The sequence below is a fragment of the Protobothrops mucrosquamatus genome, unplaced genomic scaffold (assembly GCF_001527695.2).
Source record: "Protobothrops mucrosquamatus isolate PMUCROS unplaced genomic scaffold, P.Mucros_1.0 scaffold3047, whole genome shotgun sequence".
NCBI lineage: Eukaryota > Metazoa > Chordata > Lepidosauria > Squamata > Viperidae > Protobothrops > Protobothrops mucrosquamatus.
Window position 1 is genome coordinate 126160 of NW_015389060.1, and position 20439 is coordinate 146598.

Sequence of the window (20439 nt, forward strand, 5' to 3'; positions counted from 1 at the left end):
GCCACAAAGCTCCAGACCAGCCAAGAGATCATCTAGCTGACCCCTGGGCCTCTCTTCCGCTCCGAGTTCCACTCTGCTCCGACTGAACAGTCTGGCTCAACCCATCTCAGGGCACAGGACGGAAACTGCCAGCTGATTCTGGGCTCTGAACCTTCACCCGCTATTCCCAAGAGGTGCCCCAGGAGGGCAAAGCCCCCAGGATCTCTAGGCCTTCCAGGAACGGCACTAGGCAGAAGCACAGAGCTACCTGACTGGCTAAATGCGACCAAGCGCAACAGCGAGAAACTGGTGAAGCCCGGCACAGCAGCGCCTGCATTTTCTGCATCGCATGAGAAAAGCACATCTTCCTTCCCCTGTCCTGACCACTTTCTACAGGGGGATGATTGAGAGCATCCTGTCATACAGCATCACAGTCTGGTTTGGAAGCATCCCTGCTTCAGACAGGAAGGCAGTGCAGAGAGTGGTGAGGACGGCCGAAAAGATCATTGGCAGCTCCCTCCCTCCCACCCAGGACATAGCACAGAAGCGTTGCTTGAGTAGGGCCCGCAAGATTATCTGGGACACCCTCTTCACAACCTGTTTTCCTTGTTACCTTCTGGGAGGAGGGGGCTTCGTGGTATCCATAGCAGAACATCCAGATTCAGCCATAGTTTCATTCCATACAGCATTAACCTTGCGAACTCTCAAGCTTCCTCCTTCCGTTATATATTCAAGACGGACAGTATTTAATATTTATCTGCTACGTATATGTAGGGGTGTGGGTCTATACATATGTTGTTCATAGTATATTTAGGAGTGCGTCATGTATGTGTTTCACTTTGAGAGCGGGCAACTAAATTTCATTTTTGATGTGTGCCGTTGTGCCCACAGTAAAAAAATGACAATAAAGGTTATCTTATCTTATCTTAAATGACCCTCCTGTGCCCCAGCACAAGGCCGGTTTCCAGACAGGGCACCAGCAGTGACTGGGCATGAGGACCGGTGCCAGCTGTATCTCCCAAAGGAAGGTGCCCCAGAGTTATGCATAAGGACGGGGTACATTCAAGCTCCAGATGGTGGGTGAGAGAGACTGCAGCCGTCTTCAGAATTGGCCAGTGCAAACTCAAGCGCTTCCCCCGTCTCCACCCGGTTCCTCGGCAGCTGCTGTGCCAAAAGGCTTTGGGGCGATGTCAGAACCCCCCAAATGCCCGAGGGCCACACACTCCCAGCGGCAGGTGGGCCAGCCCAACCAAAGGCAACAGATGCGAATGCCGCTAACGTTCCTTTATTAAAGGCTACACTTCCTGCAACGGTGGCACATTCAACGGGGTTAAAAATTGGCGACAGCATTTTTGAATCACACCCGCCCACGACAGCTAAGCAGCATCTAGAAGCGTTCTGAGAAAGACCGTGAAGCTGTACAACGTCAAGAGAAAAAGGGAAGCCCCTCCTCATCTTCACCCGCACCGGAGGAGAGCAGAGCTTGCGTCAGGCACGCTCCCTCCTTGCGCCCCATGGCGACCAACGAGGTGCCAACGGCCCGCTGGGGCTCCTTCCACTGGCCTCTCCAGGCAAGCATCCTTCTGAGACCCTCGTCACTGCCTGGTCAAAGCTCAAGAGCCCCCTCTCTCCCTGCCTGTGGCTCGCCCAAGTGGAGGGAATGTGGGGCCGGGTCTTCCTGCCGGCCTGAGATTCGGTCGCCTGCCCCTCCCTCTGGCGGGCGCATGTTGCCCCCACTCCTTGTGCACAGCTGCTGAAGCAGGAGGGGGTCATGACCCCCCCTGGTCCGATCCATTCCAGAGACTCCTTTGGGAAGGAAGATTTCACAGTCCCCCCCCAAGCTCCACCTGGGGTGCCCCGGGGGAAGGGGTGCTGCTCCGCGTGTCTAGTCCAAGCAGTCCGAGACGGAGGCCGGGATCATCTCCCTTCTTCCAGGGAGCGGGACTCGGACTTGAGCTTGACGAACTCCTTGGCCACTTCATCGTTGGTCCTTTGTGAGAGGATCCTCAGAATGGTCATCCCCGTCTCGTCCATGTGGATCCTCCGGCCCAGCGGGCACCCGCAGGCGCAGCTGCCCTTCTCCACCACCTCCCGGAGCTGCAGCACGGCGATGCCCAGGACCCGGTCCTCGCGGGCAAAGCAGTAGTCCTTCAGGCAGACCTGCAGCTCGTAGGCATCCGGCCCGTCCTCATTGCCCAGGACGCTGCAGGGGAGAAAGCGAGAGAGGGTCAGCCGAGTGACAGCAGGCGGGCAGGGGAGGCAGCGGGGTTCTGCCCCTCTGAGCAGAGCCTCTGGCTGGGTCCTTCATCCCTGGGGAGGCGCCCTCCTGCCTCTTGGGGGGGGCTGCTTCCTTTAATTTGACTGCAGAAGGAAAATCTTTCAGGAAGACATGAGACCAAAGAAGGGAGGCGGGCGGAGTGTCCGGAGCAGACCCTACAACTGCCTGCCTGGGAAGGATCAGGGCACTGAGTGAGGGGGCGGACCAGGGTGCAGGTGGGGCACCCCACGGAGGTGAAAAAGTGTGCCCAGCCACAGAGGAAGCAGAGACCCCCTTCCCCCCCCCAGGAAAGAGGCCGGGGGACTTACAAGTGGAATGTCTCATTGTACTTTGGAGCCCAGTTGTTGCTCTTGGACTTGGTGGTGAATTTCCGCTTCTTGTCACTTTGGTGTGGCCCAATCATGGTGACCTCCACGAAGGGGCGAAACATGCCGGTGGTTTGCCACTTTAAGTCGTTGGCAGCCACCACTGTGGGAACAAAAGGGGAGAGGGTGTTCTCCCATGCCCCACGTAATGGGGGGACTGTGGCCCCCACACTGAGCAAAGGACACCCCATTCTGGAGCGAGAGACACCCATGAGCTCTACCTGCCCCCCATTCATCCTGCTGGTGGCAGGGCCCTTCCTGGCAGGCAAGGATGCCGAGATGCCATCGGCTGAGATGCCACCTGGTTACCTTTCACGGTGACCTTGTGCTCCCCACTGCCTGGGTGCGTGTAGAGGTCCACCTGGATGGAGACTTCGCCCACGGGGTCCTCTGCTACGGAGCCTGGGAGGAGGGGAAGAAACAATGGACTTGCTGGCCACTGGGGGGGGGGACTGTTTGCACAGGGCTGCCCCTCCCGGAGGCTGAGGCACCTTCCTGAAGTGGCAGTTGGGGATGATGAGCAGAGGATGCTACTGCCCAAGGGAGGGTGCATAGGGGCTAAGTGGAGGGCTTTGGCTCCCCCCTCACATCTCAGCCCAACTGGATGCCATTCCATGCTCCCCTGCCTCCCTTAGCCCATCTTCTGCCGCCTGAAGCCAGGCTTTCATCAGGCATCCGTGGGAGGCTAGTCCCTCAGAGGCAGGGAGGAGGGAGGGGAGAACCATCCTGCCTGTCTTGAACTGAGCTGAGGCTGCTCAGCCCCCGAGCCCTTTTGCTTGGGATGCTGCAGAAGACGGGGCTCCAGGGACTTGATCAGAAGGGATATTTCTGCTCCAGACAATCCTCAACTGCTTCCTGGGCAAAGCCACCCTGTGATTCCAGGATGGTCACTGCCGTTCCAGCTGCTGCACACACCGGAGCTGGAGGAGGCACGTCCTCTTGGAACCCCCTCCCCTCAATCCCTCGACACGACTCGCCCCACTGCAGAACAGCCTGCGTCTCCCCCAGTCCGTCCAAACACATCTGGGGGTTCAGTTGCTCCGTGAATGTGGCTAACGTGGGAAGCTGTTCGTAGATAGGGGAGGGGCCAGCATGCCAACAAGTCTCATCCACACACACACACACGAACCTTGTGCTGTCTGGGTCTGGACGAAGGTCTTGATGAGGGTGTCGGTGGTCTGGGTGTAGAGGGAGAGGGCATAGCGCAGCGACTGCAGCTCCGAGCTCTTCTCCAGGAAGGCCTTCTTCAGCCCGTTCCCCCCGGCATGGAAGTATTGCTGTGGGGGGGAATAAGAGGCAGACAAAGAGGGTCACGTCCACAACGCAAGAAGCACCCAGAACAAAGGCCCCTCCGCGGGACAGCCCTTCTGGCCCTGAACCACCTTGAGTGAGCCCATGAACCACCCCCTCCCACTGCTGCCACAGACTGTAGGGGCCACCAAGGGGGCTGTCACCCCCATTCCCTTGGCCATTGTGGATCCCCCCCATTCAGTTCCCAGGAGATGGCCCTGCTGGATTCCAGACCTTTGGCAGACCCTTCCCCTTTGCCAGGGTCAAACCTTCAAGGAAGGCAACTCTGCAACTTTCAGATGAAGCAGTGATAATAATAATAGTCATTATTCTGAAGGATTCCTTCAGTTCCAACTTAGATTCCAATACAGCATTTTTAATGGGATGACAGGGAGTGTATTGCCTGATTTAGGCCTGTCTTTGGCCACGTGCTGTAAGTCAAGGCTGCTCCACTCATCCATCCATTTATCCATCCATCCATCCGTTTATCCATCCATCCATCCATCCATCCATCCGTTTATCCATCCGTTTATCCATCCATCCATCCGTTTATCCATCCATCCATCCATCCATCCATCCGTTTATCTATCTATCCATCCATCCATCCGTTTATCCATCTATCCATCCATCCGTTTATCCATCCGTTTATCCATCCATCCGTTTATCCATCCTTTTATCCATCCATCCATCCATCCATCCATCCGTTTATCTATCTATCCATCCATCCGTTTATCCATCCATCCATCCGTTTATCCATCTATCCATCCATCCATTTATCTATCCGTCCGTCCGTCCGTCCGTCCGTCCGTCTGTCCGTCCATCCATCCATCTGTTTATCCATCCATCCATTCAGTCATTTACCCATTATCCATCCACCCGTCTGTCCGTCCACCCACCCCTCCTGCTTCGGGCTGGTTGTTGGGCTTTGCCCGCTCTAAGGACAGTGTGTGAGCGAGTGAAGAGACTCACTTTAATCGTGTCCAGCGCCAGTTCCAGCACGTCGCACTGCCTGGGGGTCAGGCTCCGGGTTTCCTCCCGGACCATGTGATCCTAAAAGGGAAACCCGCTGGGTGAGCAGGGATGGGGAGTGGGCCGCCCACCCCAGGGGCTTGTTGGGGGCCGAGGTAATGCAGTTAACAGGCTAGGAAGGGGGGGGAAGAGAAGCAGGAGCAGCAGACGAAGGGCACAATTAGCTGGTGGAAGTACAAGCAGCGCAAGCAGCGGCTGGGAGGTGTCTTCCTCCAGACACCGACACGCACAATGAGAGGAAACTGGGGAAACTGAGGAAACACATTCTACCACTCACTGCTGATGCTTCCCTCTCGGGGCCAAACCCTGCAGGAGCCAAGCTGTCCCTGACGGAAGCCCAGCAGATGACAGAGGGCACCGTCCACTTTTTTTCTGTGTTTCCTTGGAAGCTGCTTAGGCCACAACTGATGATGGCCGCCAAATCTCAGGCTGCACTGGTGGGATTCTCCAGCCCAGAGACATCTAACCGCCCTCTCCCACTCGGCCTGACTCTCCCCTCTCCCCTCTCCCCAGTGGGTTCTCTGCTTCCCCCTCTTGCCAAGGGACCCCAGCGGGCGGTCACTCCTGAGACCTGGGGGCCTCCCTGGCCAAACCAAACCGTGTCCAAAAGAGCACAACTGCTGTGCTGCTGGTTTCTGCTGCGGATCTCCTGAGCCGAGACGAAGCCTCCCAGAGAATGGGAGCCACTGGTACCCCAAGAGAGGCCACCCAGTCCCACCTCAAGAGCCCAGCCATGGCGTGTGGACATCAGAACAGGGATCAGCCCTCCCCCCCTCACCCTCCCCAGGGCTATCGCTCTGAGGCTGCCTGCTGGGATGGCTGCACCAAGTTCCCTCCAGGCTGCTCAGAGGACCCCTTGGGAGAAGAGGCAGCTGGAGACCTCAGGGACCTGCAGGGATTCCCCCCTCCATCTCAGGGGAGTTGGTGCTGAGGCCCTCTCCATTCCCAGCCCCTCACCCCCCCGAGTCCTTGGAGAAGGCCTCGGCCTACCAAGACCCCTCTTGCTGATTCCCCCAGGCCCCGTTTTCCCTGCTGAAGGCCAACACCCCACCCAAGCACCTGGGGCAGGGGTGGTCCAGGGGCCTCCCTTGGGCTGGGACGATGCTGGAGGCGAGACAGCATGAAAAGTCAACTCTTCCCCCAGCCAGCTTGGGTCTGGATCGGAAGTGGAAGAACCTGGGATGAACATGCTCTGCCAGACATGCGACACGAGGCTCTTGCGCAAGGCTGAGGACACGGGGAGAGGCTGGGGTGGGGGCATGCATTGTGTGAGCTGCTCTGTTCCTCCACCCCCCCCACCTAATACCTTCAGCTTGGATAAATGGCCCAGTTCTTTAGCAGCACTGAAAATCAGCTGGGTCCCCTGGCGAGGACGAGCAGGAGAAGACAGAAGAAAAAAGATTAAAAATTTGACGGTGAGCGAAATGCGGCGTCTGCCCTGGACACGAGCAATCCTCAGCCAGATGCGAGTTGCCCCAAGAGCCTCCCCCCCCCGGTTGATGGAACCAGGAACCGCTGTTTGGTCCTTGGAGCTTCTTGGAGGGGGGGGGGAAACACCAAACTCTGGGAGGACTCACACCCTCCTCCTCCAGGAGCCTTTCACCCTCTCTTGTGCTCCAGGCCCCCGCAAGGGCGGCCCTGCCATCCTGGCCTGAAGGACTGGCTGGATTAGGCCCAGCGATTCGTATGGAGCCGGCTTTGTTCGTGGGTCGAAAGTGGAAATGGAATCAAGACAAGTGAAGAAAGAAACAGAATTTGTGCCGTCTTTTCAGCTTTAAGAAAGAGGGTTTCCCCCTTATGTGCAAATGGGAGGAGGGGAAATAAAAAAACAACCTAAGAATGGTTTTAGACATACTATGAACTTCATCCAGGGAGAGTTCTCTATAGTTGTTTAGGTTTTTAATTTTTGTTTTACAGTTTTTCCCCCCTTTTCTTTTTTCTGGGTTCAGTGTAGGGTTTTTGCCCTACACCAGGGGTGTCAAACTCAATTTCATTGAGGGCCGCATCAGCATTGCGGTTGCCCTCAGGGTGTGTGTGGCCAGGGTGGGTGCGGCCTAGTGGGTGGGCATGGATGGAGTGGGTGTGGCCTACTGGGTGGGTGTGGCCAGCTCTACATCGTTCGCGTCAAGGGTGCCTGTGGGGGCCTGGGCAGGAGTGGGACAGATCTGAGGGTCTCTGGCAGAAGGGGGTGGGACCGGGGCAAGCGCCAAGGCATGGTCCATTTCTTCATTCCTCATAAAGGGTGACACCTCCCCAGCATGGACCCAGGGGGCGGGGCCGACACGGCAGGGGCTGGTTCCTCGCTGTTTCCAGACGGCCTTGTGGAGCTAAGACTGAATGCGTTTCAGCATAGAGGGCCACCACAAAATTGTACATTGGCTCCCGGCCGGCCGGGGCCAGGGCCAAGGCAGCGGGGGCCATTCCCTCACTGTTTCCAGGATGGCTTTGCGGGCCACATGAAACCACTTCACGGGCCGCATCCGGCCCCTGGTCCTTGTGTTTGACATGTCTGCCCTACACCATATAACTGACTTTATAACAGGTGATGTTTTCTTCTTCAAAATATGTCGTTTTTATGTACGTTCTATACTACAAATCTTAAAGGCGTTATTTGTTAAAACTAAGGTTTACAACGCTTAGAAAAACACTCTGATTGGGAAAAGGGGCTTTGCAGAAGGCTCCCTGCTAGGCCCTCCTGGCCTCCAACTCAGCCTCAGTGGGAGTTGCAGCACCCCGAGGTCCCCACTGCAAAGAGCCCATGGTTGGTTAGCTCCAAAGGACGCTGGCAGCCGGAGGTCAGGCCTGCCCCTCCTGCCTCGCTCTGGCCCCACAGCCTCTTCTCCAGAGCTCCAGGGCTGAGCCTAGCCTGCTCCAGACAGGGAGCTGGGGGGGGGAGTGAGTAAGGAACCGGGAGGGGAACTCACAGTGTGATCCGTGAGGGGAGGCAGCACAATCAGCCTCTCCAGGGTGTCCATCACAACCCGCCACAGATCCTTCAGCAGCCGCTTCAGCACGGTCTTCTCGCAGACGTTTGCAAAGAGGGTCAGGCTGTGGGGAGAAAGGGGGTGCAGGGGGTGAGCTAAAAGTCTTGAAAGCCTTAATCCAGCCTCAGCCCTAAGCAGGGGGTGGACTGTATGCTCTCAGAGGGGCCCTTGACGTCTGCCATGTGCTGAAGGTTGGCGTGCCACACAGGGACCTTCAGGCTCTGCAAATGGGCCAAGACGGGCTGATGGGGGAATCTAGCGGGGGTCTAACTTTTGGCCCTTCGTCGCAGGTCCAAGGGAGGGGTCCAACAGGCACCCAGGTGTCCCCAGAGCAGGGGTGGGCAACCTTGGCTCTTTTATGACTCGTGGACTCCAACTCCCAGAATTCCTGAGCCAGCCATGCTGAGGGGAAAGGGAGAGGTTTCCAAGCTGAGCCATGCTGGCTCAGGAATTCTGGGAGTTGAAGTCCACGAGTCATAAAAGAGCCAAGGTTGCCTACCCCTGCCCCAGAGGATGAAAGAGTTGGGGGGAGGGGGCGAGCCAAACTAACATGGCCTTAGAAGAACCGGGGAAGCTGCTGGGCCTCCCAACCGCTCAGCTTTGCAAGGCCATTGAGTGTGCCAGAGGCTCCGCCACGTTTCCACCCACTAAATCTGCTCACAACAAATGTGAGAAGCACCAAGGTGTCCGCTCTGTGAAGCAGACCAGTTAGGACTGAGGAGTACCAGCTTCCTGGCCCCTCAAAATCTTGGGTTGGGGAGGGGCCCTTGAAGCCCCCAAGGCCAACCTTCAGCTCAGACGGGAGCTCCTGTTGGGGACGCAACGCCTGCACCCAGGCCGAGCCCCCCCCTTCTGTCTTTCCCCCAGCAGCCCCGCCAGTCACCAGCTCCTCACTCCAGAGAAGCCACGTGATCACCTAGGCCAGGGGTAGGCAACCTGGGCTTTTTTATGACTCGTGGACTTCAACTCCCAGAATTCCTGAGCCAGCCATGCTGAGGGGAAAGGGAGAGGTTTCCATGCTGAGCCATGCTGGCTCAGGAATTCTGGGAGTTGAAGTCCACGAGTCATAAAAGAGCCAAGGTGGCCTACCCCTGGCCTAGGCTGCTCCCTCCTTCCTGNGAGAATCTCCCTTCAGATTTAGCTTGTGCTCTCCCAGCCCCCAACCCTCAGGGAAATCACTCGCGGTGGCTCAGTGGTTAAGACACTGAATCTTAGATCAGTGGTGGCGAACCTATGGCACGCGTGGCAGAGGTGGCACTCGGAGCCCTCTCTGTGGGCACGCACGCCGTCGCCCCAGCCCCACCTCCCCCCGTGGCCCCCTCCTCACCAGCATCCCCCCTGGAAGAGAGTCGCCCCCAGGCACGGCCCACACAGAGCAGTGCAGCCAAGGACATAGCCGGGCAGAAGGGACAAGACTCCGCCCTCGAGCCCCATAGCGTGCAGATGATGCTGTGGGTTGTGGGCGGAGGGCGTGTCTGCCATGGCGCTGCAGGACTGCCTGGGCGATCTGCAGCGGACCATGGAGGCGGTGCGTGGCCCTGGGGCAGGCGGGGCAGGGGGCAGGGGGCGGAACAGGCAGGGCAGGAGGTGGAGCGGGGGCAGGGGGCAGTTTTGGGGCACTCAGTCTCTAAAAGGTTCGCCATCACTGTCTTAGATGGTTAAAGGTCTACGAATCTACCATCTGAGACCCAGCTGCTGCAGAACGGAGTGAGCTACCGTCTCCGGGCCAGCTCCTGCAGTTCAAAACCACGTAAATATATGCAGGTAGATCAATAGGTAGCACATATAAGCTATATAAGAAATGTAACAGCGTTCCGTGTTTCACCGTCCGCTGTGCTGCGGCGTGATGTCATGTTAGCCACATGATAGCTGAAACATCTCCGGACAATACTGGCTCTTTGGCTTAAGAAACGGAGGTGAGCGCCACCCCCCTAAAGTCGGTCACAACTAGTGGAGGAAAACCCGCAGGGACACCTTGATCTTACTTTTTTTTTTTTTTTTGCTCAACTTGTGACAAAAGCCAACACTAAGAAATCCAGACGGATTTCACACTTCAGAATTCACGTTTCCATTGTGCTGCAAGAGCCAAATGCAGATCAGTCCACTTTTTTTGGGGGGGGGGGATGTCACAAGAGGCAAAAACAGCAAAAAATCAGAATCCGCCACAAATTCTTCTTTGGGGGCTCTGCGTTCCCTTCTCCTGCTCGGTGCCGGGCCAGACGGAGGGAGGGGGCCTTGCGGGGGGGAGGGAAAAGCCCACCTGTTTCCGAAGGTGGTGCTGAGCTCATCCAGCACGTTGTTCAGCTTCACCTGCAGCTCCTTCAAGGAATCGCTGGCCTCGGGGTCCAGCTGCAAAAAAGAGCAAGGTTGCATTTGGGAACAGGGGCCTGGCCTCCTTGGGCACCGGACCAAGCGGTGGGGCCGGAGGACCACTCCCCGCCAGGAACAGGCTGGTGTGGCATTGAGGCCACCGGCAGCTAAGAGTGCCGAGCGAGGCTGGAGAACTCTCCGTTGCCCTACCAGGGTGCCCTCGGCTTCCGCCAGACTAGGAGTGCAGGCAAGACGGGGTATGTGTATGTGTGTGTGTGTGTGTCAAGAGTTCAGTCTATCTCGATGATGCCCCTTTCCCAACTCTGCTATGAAAAGAACAACCCCCTCCTCCCTAGCTCTCAGGCACCCGCATCCTTGCAGGGCTTCCCTGCTTTTCAGAGCAGGGCTGTCCAATCTCCTCCTAGCCCCAAAGCTGGGCCCCACCAAGGGCCTGGAACCTCAGTACTGCTCAGCTCATAGGGCCTCTCCCACCTGACCCGGAACAAGCCCTGGGGGGGGGTGTCTTTGTGTGGCGCCAGACTTCCTAAGTGCCAAGGCCCGAAAGCCAGAACTGGACTGTCACATTTCTGCATAATGTGGCTTATTGATTTGGGCCCGCCTGTGGCGAAACCCAGCCCCAGGGTCTTGCTGTGTGCAGACAGCCTGGGCCTGGCTTGCATGGGTCACAAGCAGCAGGGCAGGGCAAACTGCCCACTCCGAGGAGGGCCGGAAGGGACTGGCCGTGCTGGGGCTTCTTTCAACCATTTGGATGAAGCAACGCAGCCTTGCTGTGATGCCGCTGGGGGCCCTGGGGAAGACCATGCTGCCCAGGCATAGGGGCACCCCCCCCCTCAGGACAAAGATGCCCTCTGGCTTCCTTTTTGCTGCCTGTGGACAGTATTGAGTGTCAAGACCAAGGGAGGAGCTATGAGCAAAGCCAGGCATCGCCTCCACTCTGCTTGCACTCAGCTCCTCAAGACCTTTTGCTAGAGGCCCTGCAGGAGAGCCAGGAGGCAAAGAAGAGCAGCAGGGCTGAACTTCGCAGCTAGGCGGCTCATTTGCACTCAGACTGGGCAGGGACCCTCATGAGGGAAGGATCCCAGGCCCATAAGCATGCACGGATCTAGGCGAGAGCTGCACCCAGGCAGCGCATGATCTGCCTCACGCAGTGCACATTCCTTAACATTTCCCTTGAACATTGGGCAGGGGAGGAGACAGGGAGAGGGGAAGGGCAATAATGACTTTAGGCCAATGGTGGCGAACCTATGGCACGGGTGCCAGAGGCGGCACTCAGAGCCCTCTCTGTGGGCACGTGTGCCGTCGCCCCAGTCCTAGGCCTTCAGCTGGGTTTTATAAAACCTTTTCACTTTAGGCCTCTGACACTGTGTGCAAAAAAAAAAAAGGTTGAATCAATCAGTCAATTTCAACTTCCCGCGGGGGGAAAAAAAAGATCTTGCAAAGTTGGAACTGATTGATTGAACTTTTTAGGCCCACCCAGTCTGCCGTTACCGCCGCAGCCACGGCCACCCAACGGGCCACGCCCACCCAACGGGCCACACCCACCCGGCACCCGACGATGCATAAGTGAGTTTTGGGTTGCAGTTTGGGCACTCGGTCTCTAAAAGGTTCGCCATCATTGTTTTAGGCAATAATGACTTTCCTGCACAGCAGGAGAACAGCTCCATCCGTGTGTGTGTATGTGTGTGTGTGTGTTTCATCAGATTCACCTCTGGGATCCTGCTGGGGAAGGTGCACGGAAACAAGGCTGGGTGGGGGGGTGGGGAGAGTTGCCTTCAAAAGCAGGAGGGAGAGGGCAGGTAAGAAGAGATGCTGTTGAGGAAAGCCGGGGACAGAATCTGCTGCTGCTGCTTCTCCAATAAATTGGGGGTCTTTGTGACGGGCTTCAATGGGGCTGCTCTCCTTCCTCTCTTCCGGTCACTTCGCCTCCTCTACCTCCCTCCCACCCCCCTGCAAGTTGGGCTGGACCCAGGGCCTCTGGCACTGAAGGGGGCCAGAGCATTCATGAGGCAGAGACGCCCTAATGCTATAATTCCAGCTGCCTTGTTTATTTTATATTGAAATCGGTGTCAATTTTTGCACCACCTCCTCTCCCACAGACGGGATTGCGAAGTGAAAGCTACAAGCCACCCTCTTTGGGGCAGGAGGGATGCTTCTCCTCCCCCCTTCCTTGGCAACAGATGGGTCTGGGATGAAGCTGCTGGCTTAGGACCATCTGGGGAGGGGCCCTTGCCCACCTCCCTCACCCCTTCTCTTCCTCTGACCCCGCCTTCACCTGTGTTTGTCCCCCACTGATTTTTGTGGAGTCTGTGGGCTCTTGCGTGTTTTCTGGACAAGAGTGGGAGGCGAGAGGAAGCAACTGTTTTATCATTTATGCATCGATCTGTTTTGTGAACAGATTTCTTATTTTATGGGCAATAATTCAGTCCAAACAAATGTAGTTTAGATGTCACTAACTCTAACGCGGGAAAATATGCTTGTCTCTACAGGCAGGTGTGTCTGCAGATGTCCTGCAGGTGCGTCGACTGGGATATCTCCAGATGGGGCCGGGAAGAACCGGAGGTCCTCAGCCGGGCCTCCCTCCTTGCCTTGAAATGGGGAATTTTCACTAACTTTGGTGTGTGTGTGTGTGTGTGTTCTTCCTTCAGTTCAGTTTAAGAGTCAATGACTCCATTCTCAGCTGCCACCGACTCATCCATCAGCCAGGAGCCAAGGGGAGGGGACCCCCTCCCCGATTTTTCCTCCCCAAAGGGGGAATGAGTAGGAAAGGCTGGATCGGAACAAAAGCTCCACCCTTGAGGGTCCGGAGGGCTTGGTCCGGCCACAAAAAACAGACAAATCACACACCCACTAATGTGGCGGCCACAGAAGCAGAGGGACAGGGCACACTGCTTGCAGGCGCATTGCGACGCATCCCTGCCTGCCTTGTGCCCATTACGCAGCCGTCGCTTTTGGAAAAGCTGACCAACATGTCCGTGAGACAGGAGTCAGCGAAGTGACCACAGGCACTTCTGGCGGCCATGCAGAGACTCCCAACCTCCCTCTCCCATCCACCTGAAGAGTTTTTACCTAGGCACATAAAAAATAAAGACACAAATTGTGTGTCTCCCAGTCAGCCTCGACTCCAAGTGACCGCCTGCACAAGTCCTGCATTTTTCCTGGCAGGACTGTCCAAAGTGGTTTGCCCTGGCCATCTTCCTCCTGGGGGCTGACTGGGAGGGCCGGACCAAGGCACCCAGCTGGCTTCGTGCCCAAGACTGGGTGGGACTGAATGGTTTCCAGGGGTCTCATCCATGTAGTTATGAAAACTGGTCTCCTTCTCTTACTGTCAAAAACCCAGAGACCAGGCACGGAGAGGCTCCTTCCCACCCTGTTGCTATCAATGTTGCTATGTGGTCTTCCTATATATTCATTGGTTTCCTTCCTCTGATATGACTACCTGTGCCAATGCAAGCCTGGGCCTGCCTGTCTGCCCACAACGCAGAGGGCATGCAACGCACTCAGCGGGAGCACCAGGGCGGCTGTTCTGGAGGGAGGGGGGCAGTTTCTGCAGCATCTGACAAAAATGCCTGACTAAAAGACTCTACGAAGCTTAAAACCAAAGACGGTTCTTGTGGCAAGGGACAAAACCACGATTATCCAAATGGGTAGCAAGGGAAAGATCAAAGAGTGTGTGGGCCAGACAGGGCAACCCCCTCCCAGGAGCATGTAGAATTTAAAGGCCCAAGAGAAGAGCGGACCCAATAGAGACGTGCTCCAGGGTTACCGACAGACGCCCGGCTGCTCTCAGGGGCTCTGCCAGGCTGACCACACAAAGCGGCAGAGAAAGCTCCCTTTGAAGTCCACCCCACCTGAAAGAGACCGTCGGCTGGATGAGATCCCTGGGAGAGATGGAACGACACCCACACGCCCTCTTCCATGCCCGCCATGGCAGCAGAGACAGCCTCCTGCAGCCAGCCTCTCCCAAAGACTCCCATTCATCTTCTGAAGGAGGCCATCTCAGCTGTCAGCTGAGAACAAGGATGACCTTCCGCTGCCATAAGGGAACCTCCCCCTCCCCCCCCCACTGATGGCCTTGGCCACCACAGAAGGCCCTCTCCCCCACCTTCCAGTCAAAGAGGAACCCGGGACTCACCTCTTTAGCACCCATGGCCTCAAACATCTTCTCCAGTTGCACCCTCAGCTGCTGGACATTGTTCATCAGGATGCAGGGCTGAGGGAGGGAGGGAGGCAAAAGGCCATCAGATTTCAAGGAGGAAGAGGGAGATCTGTGGTTTAGGCCCCTTCCTGCAAGTAGTCACCTTCCCCAGTGCCATCTGGGGCAGCAAAGAAGCCCAACCGCTAAAGAAGGTCTGGATGAACAGAGGACCGAAAGACCCATTTCTACTTCCTTGGTCCCAGGGATGATGTGGGAGCAAGAGGGACATCTGTCTGTGGTTCTTGCTCTGACCTGGATCCATTTATATACTGCAAGAATGGATTGGAGCCCTGGCCCACCCAGTCCAGTCTCTGCTCTCACAGGGGCTATCGAGCTGCCCAAGGAAGCCCCCCCCACCTCTCCCAGCAGATGCCTCCCGAGGCAGTTCCATGGCCCTCAGAGCTAAGAGCCCAGGACTTCCTTGCACTGGTCCACCCCTTGCTTGAGGCCAGCCAGACTGGCACCAGCACGTCTTACGATGGCGAATTTCAACCCTGATCTAACCTTGCACTAAAAAGTATTTCCTTTTCTTGACCCTGTTTACCCCAGGATTCTGTTTCATTCGATCCCGTATTCCAATATTTGTGGGAAAGGGAGAACGGCTTCTCCTTGTCCACTTGACCCATGTTCAGTTCTGAACACTTCCCTCAAGTCCTTTCTCATTTGCCTCCTTTCTTGACCAGAAAGCCCCCAACATCACCACCTTTCCTCCTAGGGAAGCTGCTCTGGTCCCTGGACCACCACGGCTGTCCGCTGGGACCAGAGCCTTGGAGTTCTCCACATGGAGAAAGGCTGGTTGGAGACTTTGCTCCAGCAGAGAAGGACTTTGAGAAGCTGCCCAGATAGCTTTGCCCTGATCATGTCTCTTACAACAGTGGTTCTTAACCTGGGCGATATCACCCCCAGGGGGCGATTTTGTTTTTCAGGGGGGCGATGGAACGAAAAGGGGCAATGCAGGGGCGAAGGAATGAAAAGGGGGCGATATGGGGGCGATGGAGCGAGAACTTTTGGGGACACTTTTGAGACTTTATCGTACAGTGAATCACTGTATATCTGTCGTGCGAAAACATCAGATCGCTCGCGCGGTGATTTAAGAATGCGATTAACAAAAATGGTTCCAGACATCAAGAAATTGGCATCAGCTCACCAAGCACAGGGCAGCCATTGATGTTCTTTTTTTTTTTTGCTTTTTGTGTACATACATTTTTTTTCGTTAATAATTGTCTGAGCTTTTATCGTTGTATTTGCTTGCATTGGATTTCACGTTCCAGTTTGAGTTTTTGGCTTCGTTTTCGAATTTTTGTTGTGCTCTGTAAAACATTTTGTGTCTCTTTGTATTGTACTTTTTTAGCGTGCACTCCAGTTCGATATTATATTTTCTTTGTGTCTTTTTAATCCTTTTTGCAGTGTGCGTGACTATATATACTTTCCTCAAATCTTAATTTAGTTTCAGAGTTTTCGTCTTGAAATTCTTAGTTCCTGCATTGCGGTTTGTTCTTGTGCCCTTTTTATATTTCTTTTTGTGTCTTAAATTTCACTTGTAATTCAATCATTAAATGTTACTGTTTTTCTTTGCAGGCATTTCACTTTCTTGCAATTGAATTTTGTTTTCAGTGGTCATTACATTTAAGTGTCTTAAATAAATAAGATAATAATGAAATACATGTATCACGAAGTTTGGGAATAAAGTGACAGGTGGCACCAAAAAATTTTCACACAGTTGAGATAAGGGAAAAAGACTGGAAATAAATTATTTGCATCGATATGTCTTGATGACAATTTTAAAGAAAACAAAAAAATTGTTTGCATAAATTGAAGAATTATTTCCTATGTTGTGATTGAGAGGTTATGTTGGGGGAGGGGGTGATGACAACTTCCTCATTGGCTCAAGGGGGCGATTCGTTCAAAAAGGTTAAGAACCACTGTCTTACAGCACTAGCTGCTGATTGCCCTAAAGCTAGTGCCACGACGTGCTGGCTGCCTCCTGGCCAAAGGGCAGCCCTTTCACTGAACGGGTCAATGCCTGGGCCGAGTCAGGCCAGGGACTTACCACCTTCTCCTTGGAGCAGAAGCTCTGGAAGATCTTGGAGACAACATCAGCATACTGCACCAGCACCTTCCCGATGGTCTACAAGGAGATCAGAGACCTTAACTCAACCTTCTGAGGAGCAGCACAATGGACCATCCTGGATGGCATTTGGGCAAAGACCAAAGGGAGGGAGGGGTGGAGAATGGTACCTTGGCAAAACGCCGCATGTAGCGAGCGACAATGGCTGGATCAGGGCATTCCAGCTTCTTGATGATCTCAAAACTCTGATTCAGCTGGGTGAAGATATCGACCACCGAGCAGGAGAAGAGGGCGTGCTCAGACGTTTGTTGAAACTAAACCCCAAACAGAGAGCAATCACATTCTGGGAGAACCTAGCCAACATGCCAACCTGGATTTGGAAATGCTGGGTTCACACAACAATGAACCCGCAAAAAACACCCCACCACCAGGATTAAAGCCACCCAGCTTTGCCAGCAGGGCAAATGCGGATATAGAAAGTTTTCCATTTAGTTAAATATGCTGTGAGAATCAGTTCCCGAACTCTAGTCACGACTAGGCCAAAAGGCAGAATAAAAGGGGTGCTTAGAGAAGAGATGGCTGGAGAGCTGACTGAGCAGGAGCTGATCAGGAGCAAGGGTGGCAGAATGTGTGTATTTCCCCACCCTTATCGCACCTGTGAAAGCCACCTGTGGCCCTAAGGTGACCCAGGTTCTCCTGGGCACAGTGGCACCAGAGCTTCATCTGCAAGGTCATTATGAGACACCCAGCCATAAAGTCGCTCAGCTCTGCTCCAAGTTGGACTCATCTGAGGCAAGTCCCATGGAGGTGACTTAAGGCTCAGTCTGGCTTAACTCTTTTCTGGGAAGAGTTTGGCCCCGTGACTCCCGAGGAGGTGGGCAGGTTTCTCAAAGCTGTGCGTGGGGCCACTGTGGGTGAGATCCAGGTCCTTCCTATTTGGCTAGGGCCTAGGGCAGGGGTAACATTGGCTCTTTTATGACTCGTGGACTTCAACTCCCAGAATTCATGCTGGCTCAGGAATTCTGGGAGTTCAAGTCCACGAGTCATAAAAGAGCCAAGGTTGCCTAACCCTGGCCTAGGGTGAGATTCTGGGGGTGGCAGGGGGAGGTGCTCAGATATCATGAATTCATCATTGAGAGAGCCCAGTATGACTTAAGGAGGCTGTGATTTATCCCCTCTGCAAGATTCCATCACTAGATGCAATTATTCTCAACAGTGTTCAAATTCCTTTTCAGAAAAGGTTTTTTGAGGTGTTCACACAGCAACTGCAGAGAATTCTGGAGGAAGTGGATTATCAGTCAGGTTTCAGGACTGGGTGTTGGATTAAAATGGCATTGATCGGGCGTGTGGAGGACCTCTAGTGAGAGTGGGAAGGGGGTCTGTTCTGGCTCCCCTTGACCTCTTAGCCACTTTCAATGCCATTAGTTATAGGCTGGCACAATTATTACGACTACCTTGGGATGGTCTGGGGCAGGGGTAGGCAACCTTGGCTCTTTTATGACTCGTGGACTTCAACTCCCAGAATTCCTGAGCCAGCCATGCTGAGGGGAAAGGGAGAGGTTTCCAAGCTGAGCCATGCTGGCTCAGGAATTCTGGGAGTTGAAGTCCACGAGTCATAAAAGAGCCATGGTTGCCTACCCTTGGTCTGGGGGGACTGGAAGCGGAGGACACAGTGCTACGCTGCGTCTCCTCCTTTCTCTGAGGCTGGTCCCAGTTTATTTGTTATATTTAGATGCTGCCTATCTCATCGCCTTGGTGACTCTGGGCGGCTTACAGCTGAGGGGGGAGAGGCCTAGTGCACAGCCCCTTTTCAGGGCCCTCCCCACGTCTATTTAACATCTAAGTCAGGGGTAGGCAACCTTGGCTCTTTTATGACTCGTGGACTTCAACTCCCAGAATTCCTGAGCCAGCATGGCTCAGCTTGAAAACTCTCCCTTTCCCTCAGCATGGCTGGCTCAGGAATTCTGGGAGTTGAAGTCCACGAGTCATAAAAGAGCCAAGGTTGCCTACCCCTGGTCTAGGTCAAGCTCCTGGGTGAAGTCCCTGGTTGGAAAATCCAGGTCAGATGGAACTTGGCACAGTTGGTGACAGATCAAAACGCACATCCTTGCCTTTGCCCCCCTCCCCCCCGCCCAAGTATCCTCATGAGAATTCTGATCCTGACCCACCCACCCCTTTGCTCTCTGTTCACGCACCCGTTGCTGCCACCCTCCGAATGCCAGTTTGCCAGAGCCAGGACAATTCAAACTAAGGAGAACGGAGCCCTGCGGCCGAGGCTTCTCCTTCAGCACAACGCGAGAGGCTAACCCAGTGTTTCTCAACCTTGACAATTTTAAGGCAGGTGGACTTCAACTCCCAGAATTCCACAGCCAGCATTGCTGGCTGTGGAATTCTGGGAGTTGAAGTCCACATGCCTTAAAATTGTCAAGGTTGAGAAACACTGGACTAACCGGAGGCTATCCCGTTGGCCCATTTGCTTATCAGGAAGACAGGCGGGGTGTGTATGTGTAGGTGTGATCAGGCTGCCATAACAGAAACATCCTCTGCCCAGGAAAGGGGTGGAGGGTGGAGGGGGGGTGGGCGTGTCTTTCTCAGCTTCAGTAGCTGCAACCCGTTCTGCCTGGGGCTGTTGCCCCCTCCCACCCAGGGGCTGCAGGACCCAAGGAGGGTCTCCTTCCACACCTACCCCGTCCTTCTTGTCCCGCTCCAGAGCTCCGTGCAGGAATTCCAGGGAGACCTCTTCGTTCTCGTCCAGCCACTGCACCACGAAGGCCTCGAACCACCTGCAGATGGAGAAGGGAGGGGGGGGGTAGACACTTGCATGAGCAATTCTGCGCTCTGTCTGGGACTGACAGGCAGCCGAGATCTCTTCTTGGGGAACCGCCCCCATCCACCCCCTCAATCAAGACACATCCCAGCTGTTTTTCCAGGGATTTTCCTCCTGTCCTCCTTTGCTTCCCAAGAGGAACCCCTCCCAGCACAAGGTCCCCAAACAGCCTCACCTTTCTCCCTTGCCCTGTCAGGTAAACTCACGACCTTGGGGGCTCCTGTTCCTGCCCCCCACGGCTTTCCTTCTGGCCTCCCTTGTGTGAAGTCAGCCTGAAGCGACACCCCCACCTCCAAAAAGCCAAGGGAACCTACAAGTGGGGTGACTCCCGACTCCCCTCGCCTATCTCGCCCCTCGGCTTGGCTGTTTGCAGGCAGGGAAAATGGAACGGCTGCCTTTCTGAAAAGTTTCCTTTTACAGCTCCTGGGCTAAGCACGGTCAGCCTTTCACTTACGACCGGTCGCTTAGCGACCGTCTGAAGTTACGACAGACTCTGGAAACTGTACTTACAACTCAAGATTCAAAGTTATGACATCCACGCCCCTGGTCACGTGACCACATCCTGCGCCACTCAGCAACAGCCCCGCATTTACGGACACCTGCAGTGACCCACAGTTACAATCCCAGACCGTGATTTATGACGGTTTTACCGCCAAAGAGGCTGTAAAATGTTTTTACATTAAAAAATATTTACACGGTCATTATTCATGACTTTGGGCTCAATAAGTCGTAAGTCAAGGACTTCCTGTAAATAGATAACCCTCCCCCCAGAGCTTCATGCCTGCTGGGTGTCTCTGTCCACTGGCCCCCAGTCAAGAGCATAAGAGCGGAAAGGGCCAAGTGCCAGGCTGGGTGTGTGTGTGTAGCAATGGCTGGCCTACAGCCACCAGTGGGAGGAGCTGGCTTTCCCAGGCACTCCCTGGGGCACAGGGAGACATCCCCCCCCCCAAATGAGGCTGGGGCCCTTTTAATGGAGATGCCCAAGATCCAGCCTGCCAACTTGTATACATCTTGGCCTGCAAGCCCTGATGGAGCCTGGCCGCTCGTGAAGGGGCTACACAGGATCAGGCCTTGAATGGTGTGTGTGTGTGTG

General features: G+C 55.1%; 2 protein-coding genes across 2 annotated transcripts in view; both read right to left on the reverse strand.

Annotated features, from left to right (window-relative positions):
• Window positions 1-1495, reverse strand: part of LOC107296950 (probable phospholipid-transporting ATPase IM) — a 58110-nt gene extending 56615 nt beyond the window's left edge. The window contains 1 exon segment of the mRNA XM_029286178.1: window positions 1441-1495. Within this exon segment, the coding sequence (XP_029142011.1) occupies window positions 1441-1495 (55 nt within the window).
• UNC13B (unc-13 homolog B) overlaps window positions 1249-20439 on the reverse strand; it is a gene marked incomplete at its 5' end in the record, with an annotated part of 34469 nt that continues 15278 nt past the window's right edge. Inside the window, 12 exons of the mRNA XM_015826306.1 lie at window positions 1249-2182; window positions 2566-2725; window positions 2932-3024; window positions 3752-3899; window positions 4882-4962; window positions 6248-6304; window positions 7866-7989; window positions 10186-10274; window positions 14389-14466; window positions 16502-16579; window positions 16690-16833; window positions 19206-19302. Of these exons, the coding sequence (XP_015681792.1) occupies window positions 1897-2182; window positions 2566-2725; window positions 2932-3024; window positions 3752-3899; window positions 4882-4962; window positions 6248-6304; window positions 7866-7989; window positions 10186-10274; window positions 14389-14466; window positions 16502-16579; window positions 16690-16833; window positions 19206-19302 (1435 nt within the window). The remainder of the gene's footprint in view (window positions 2183-2565; window positions 2726-2931; window positions 3025-3751; window positions 3900-4881; window positions 4963-6247; window positions 6305-7865; window positions 7990-10185; window positions 10275-14388; window positions 14467-16501; window positions 16580-16689; window positions 16834-19205; window positions 19303-20439) is intronic.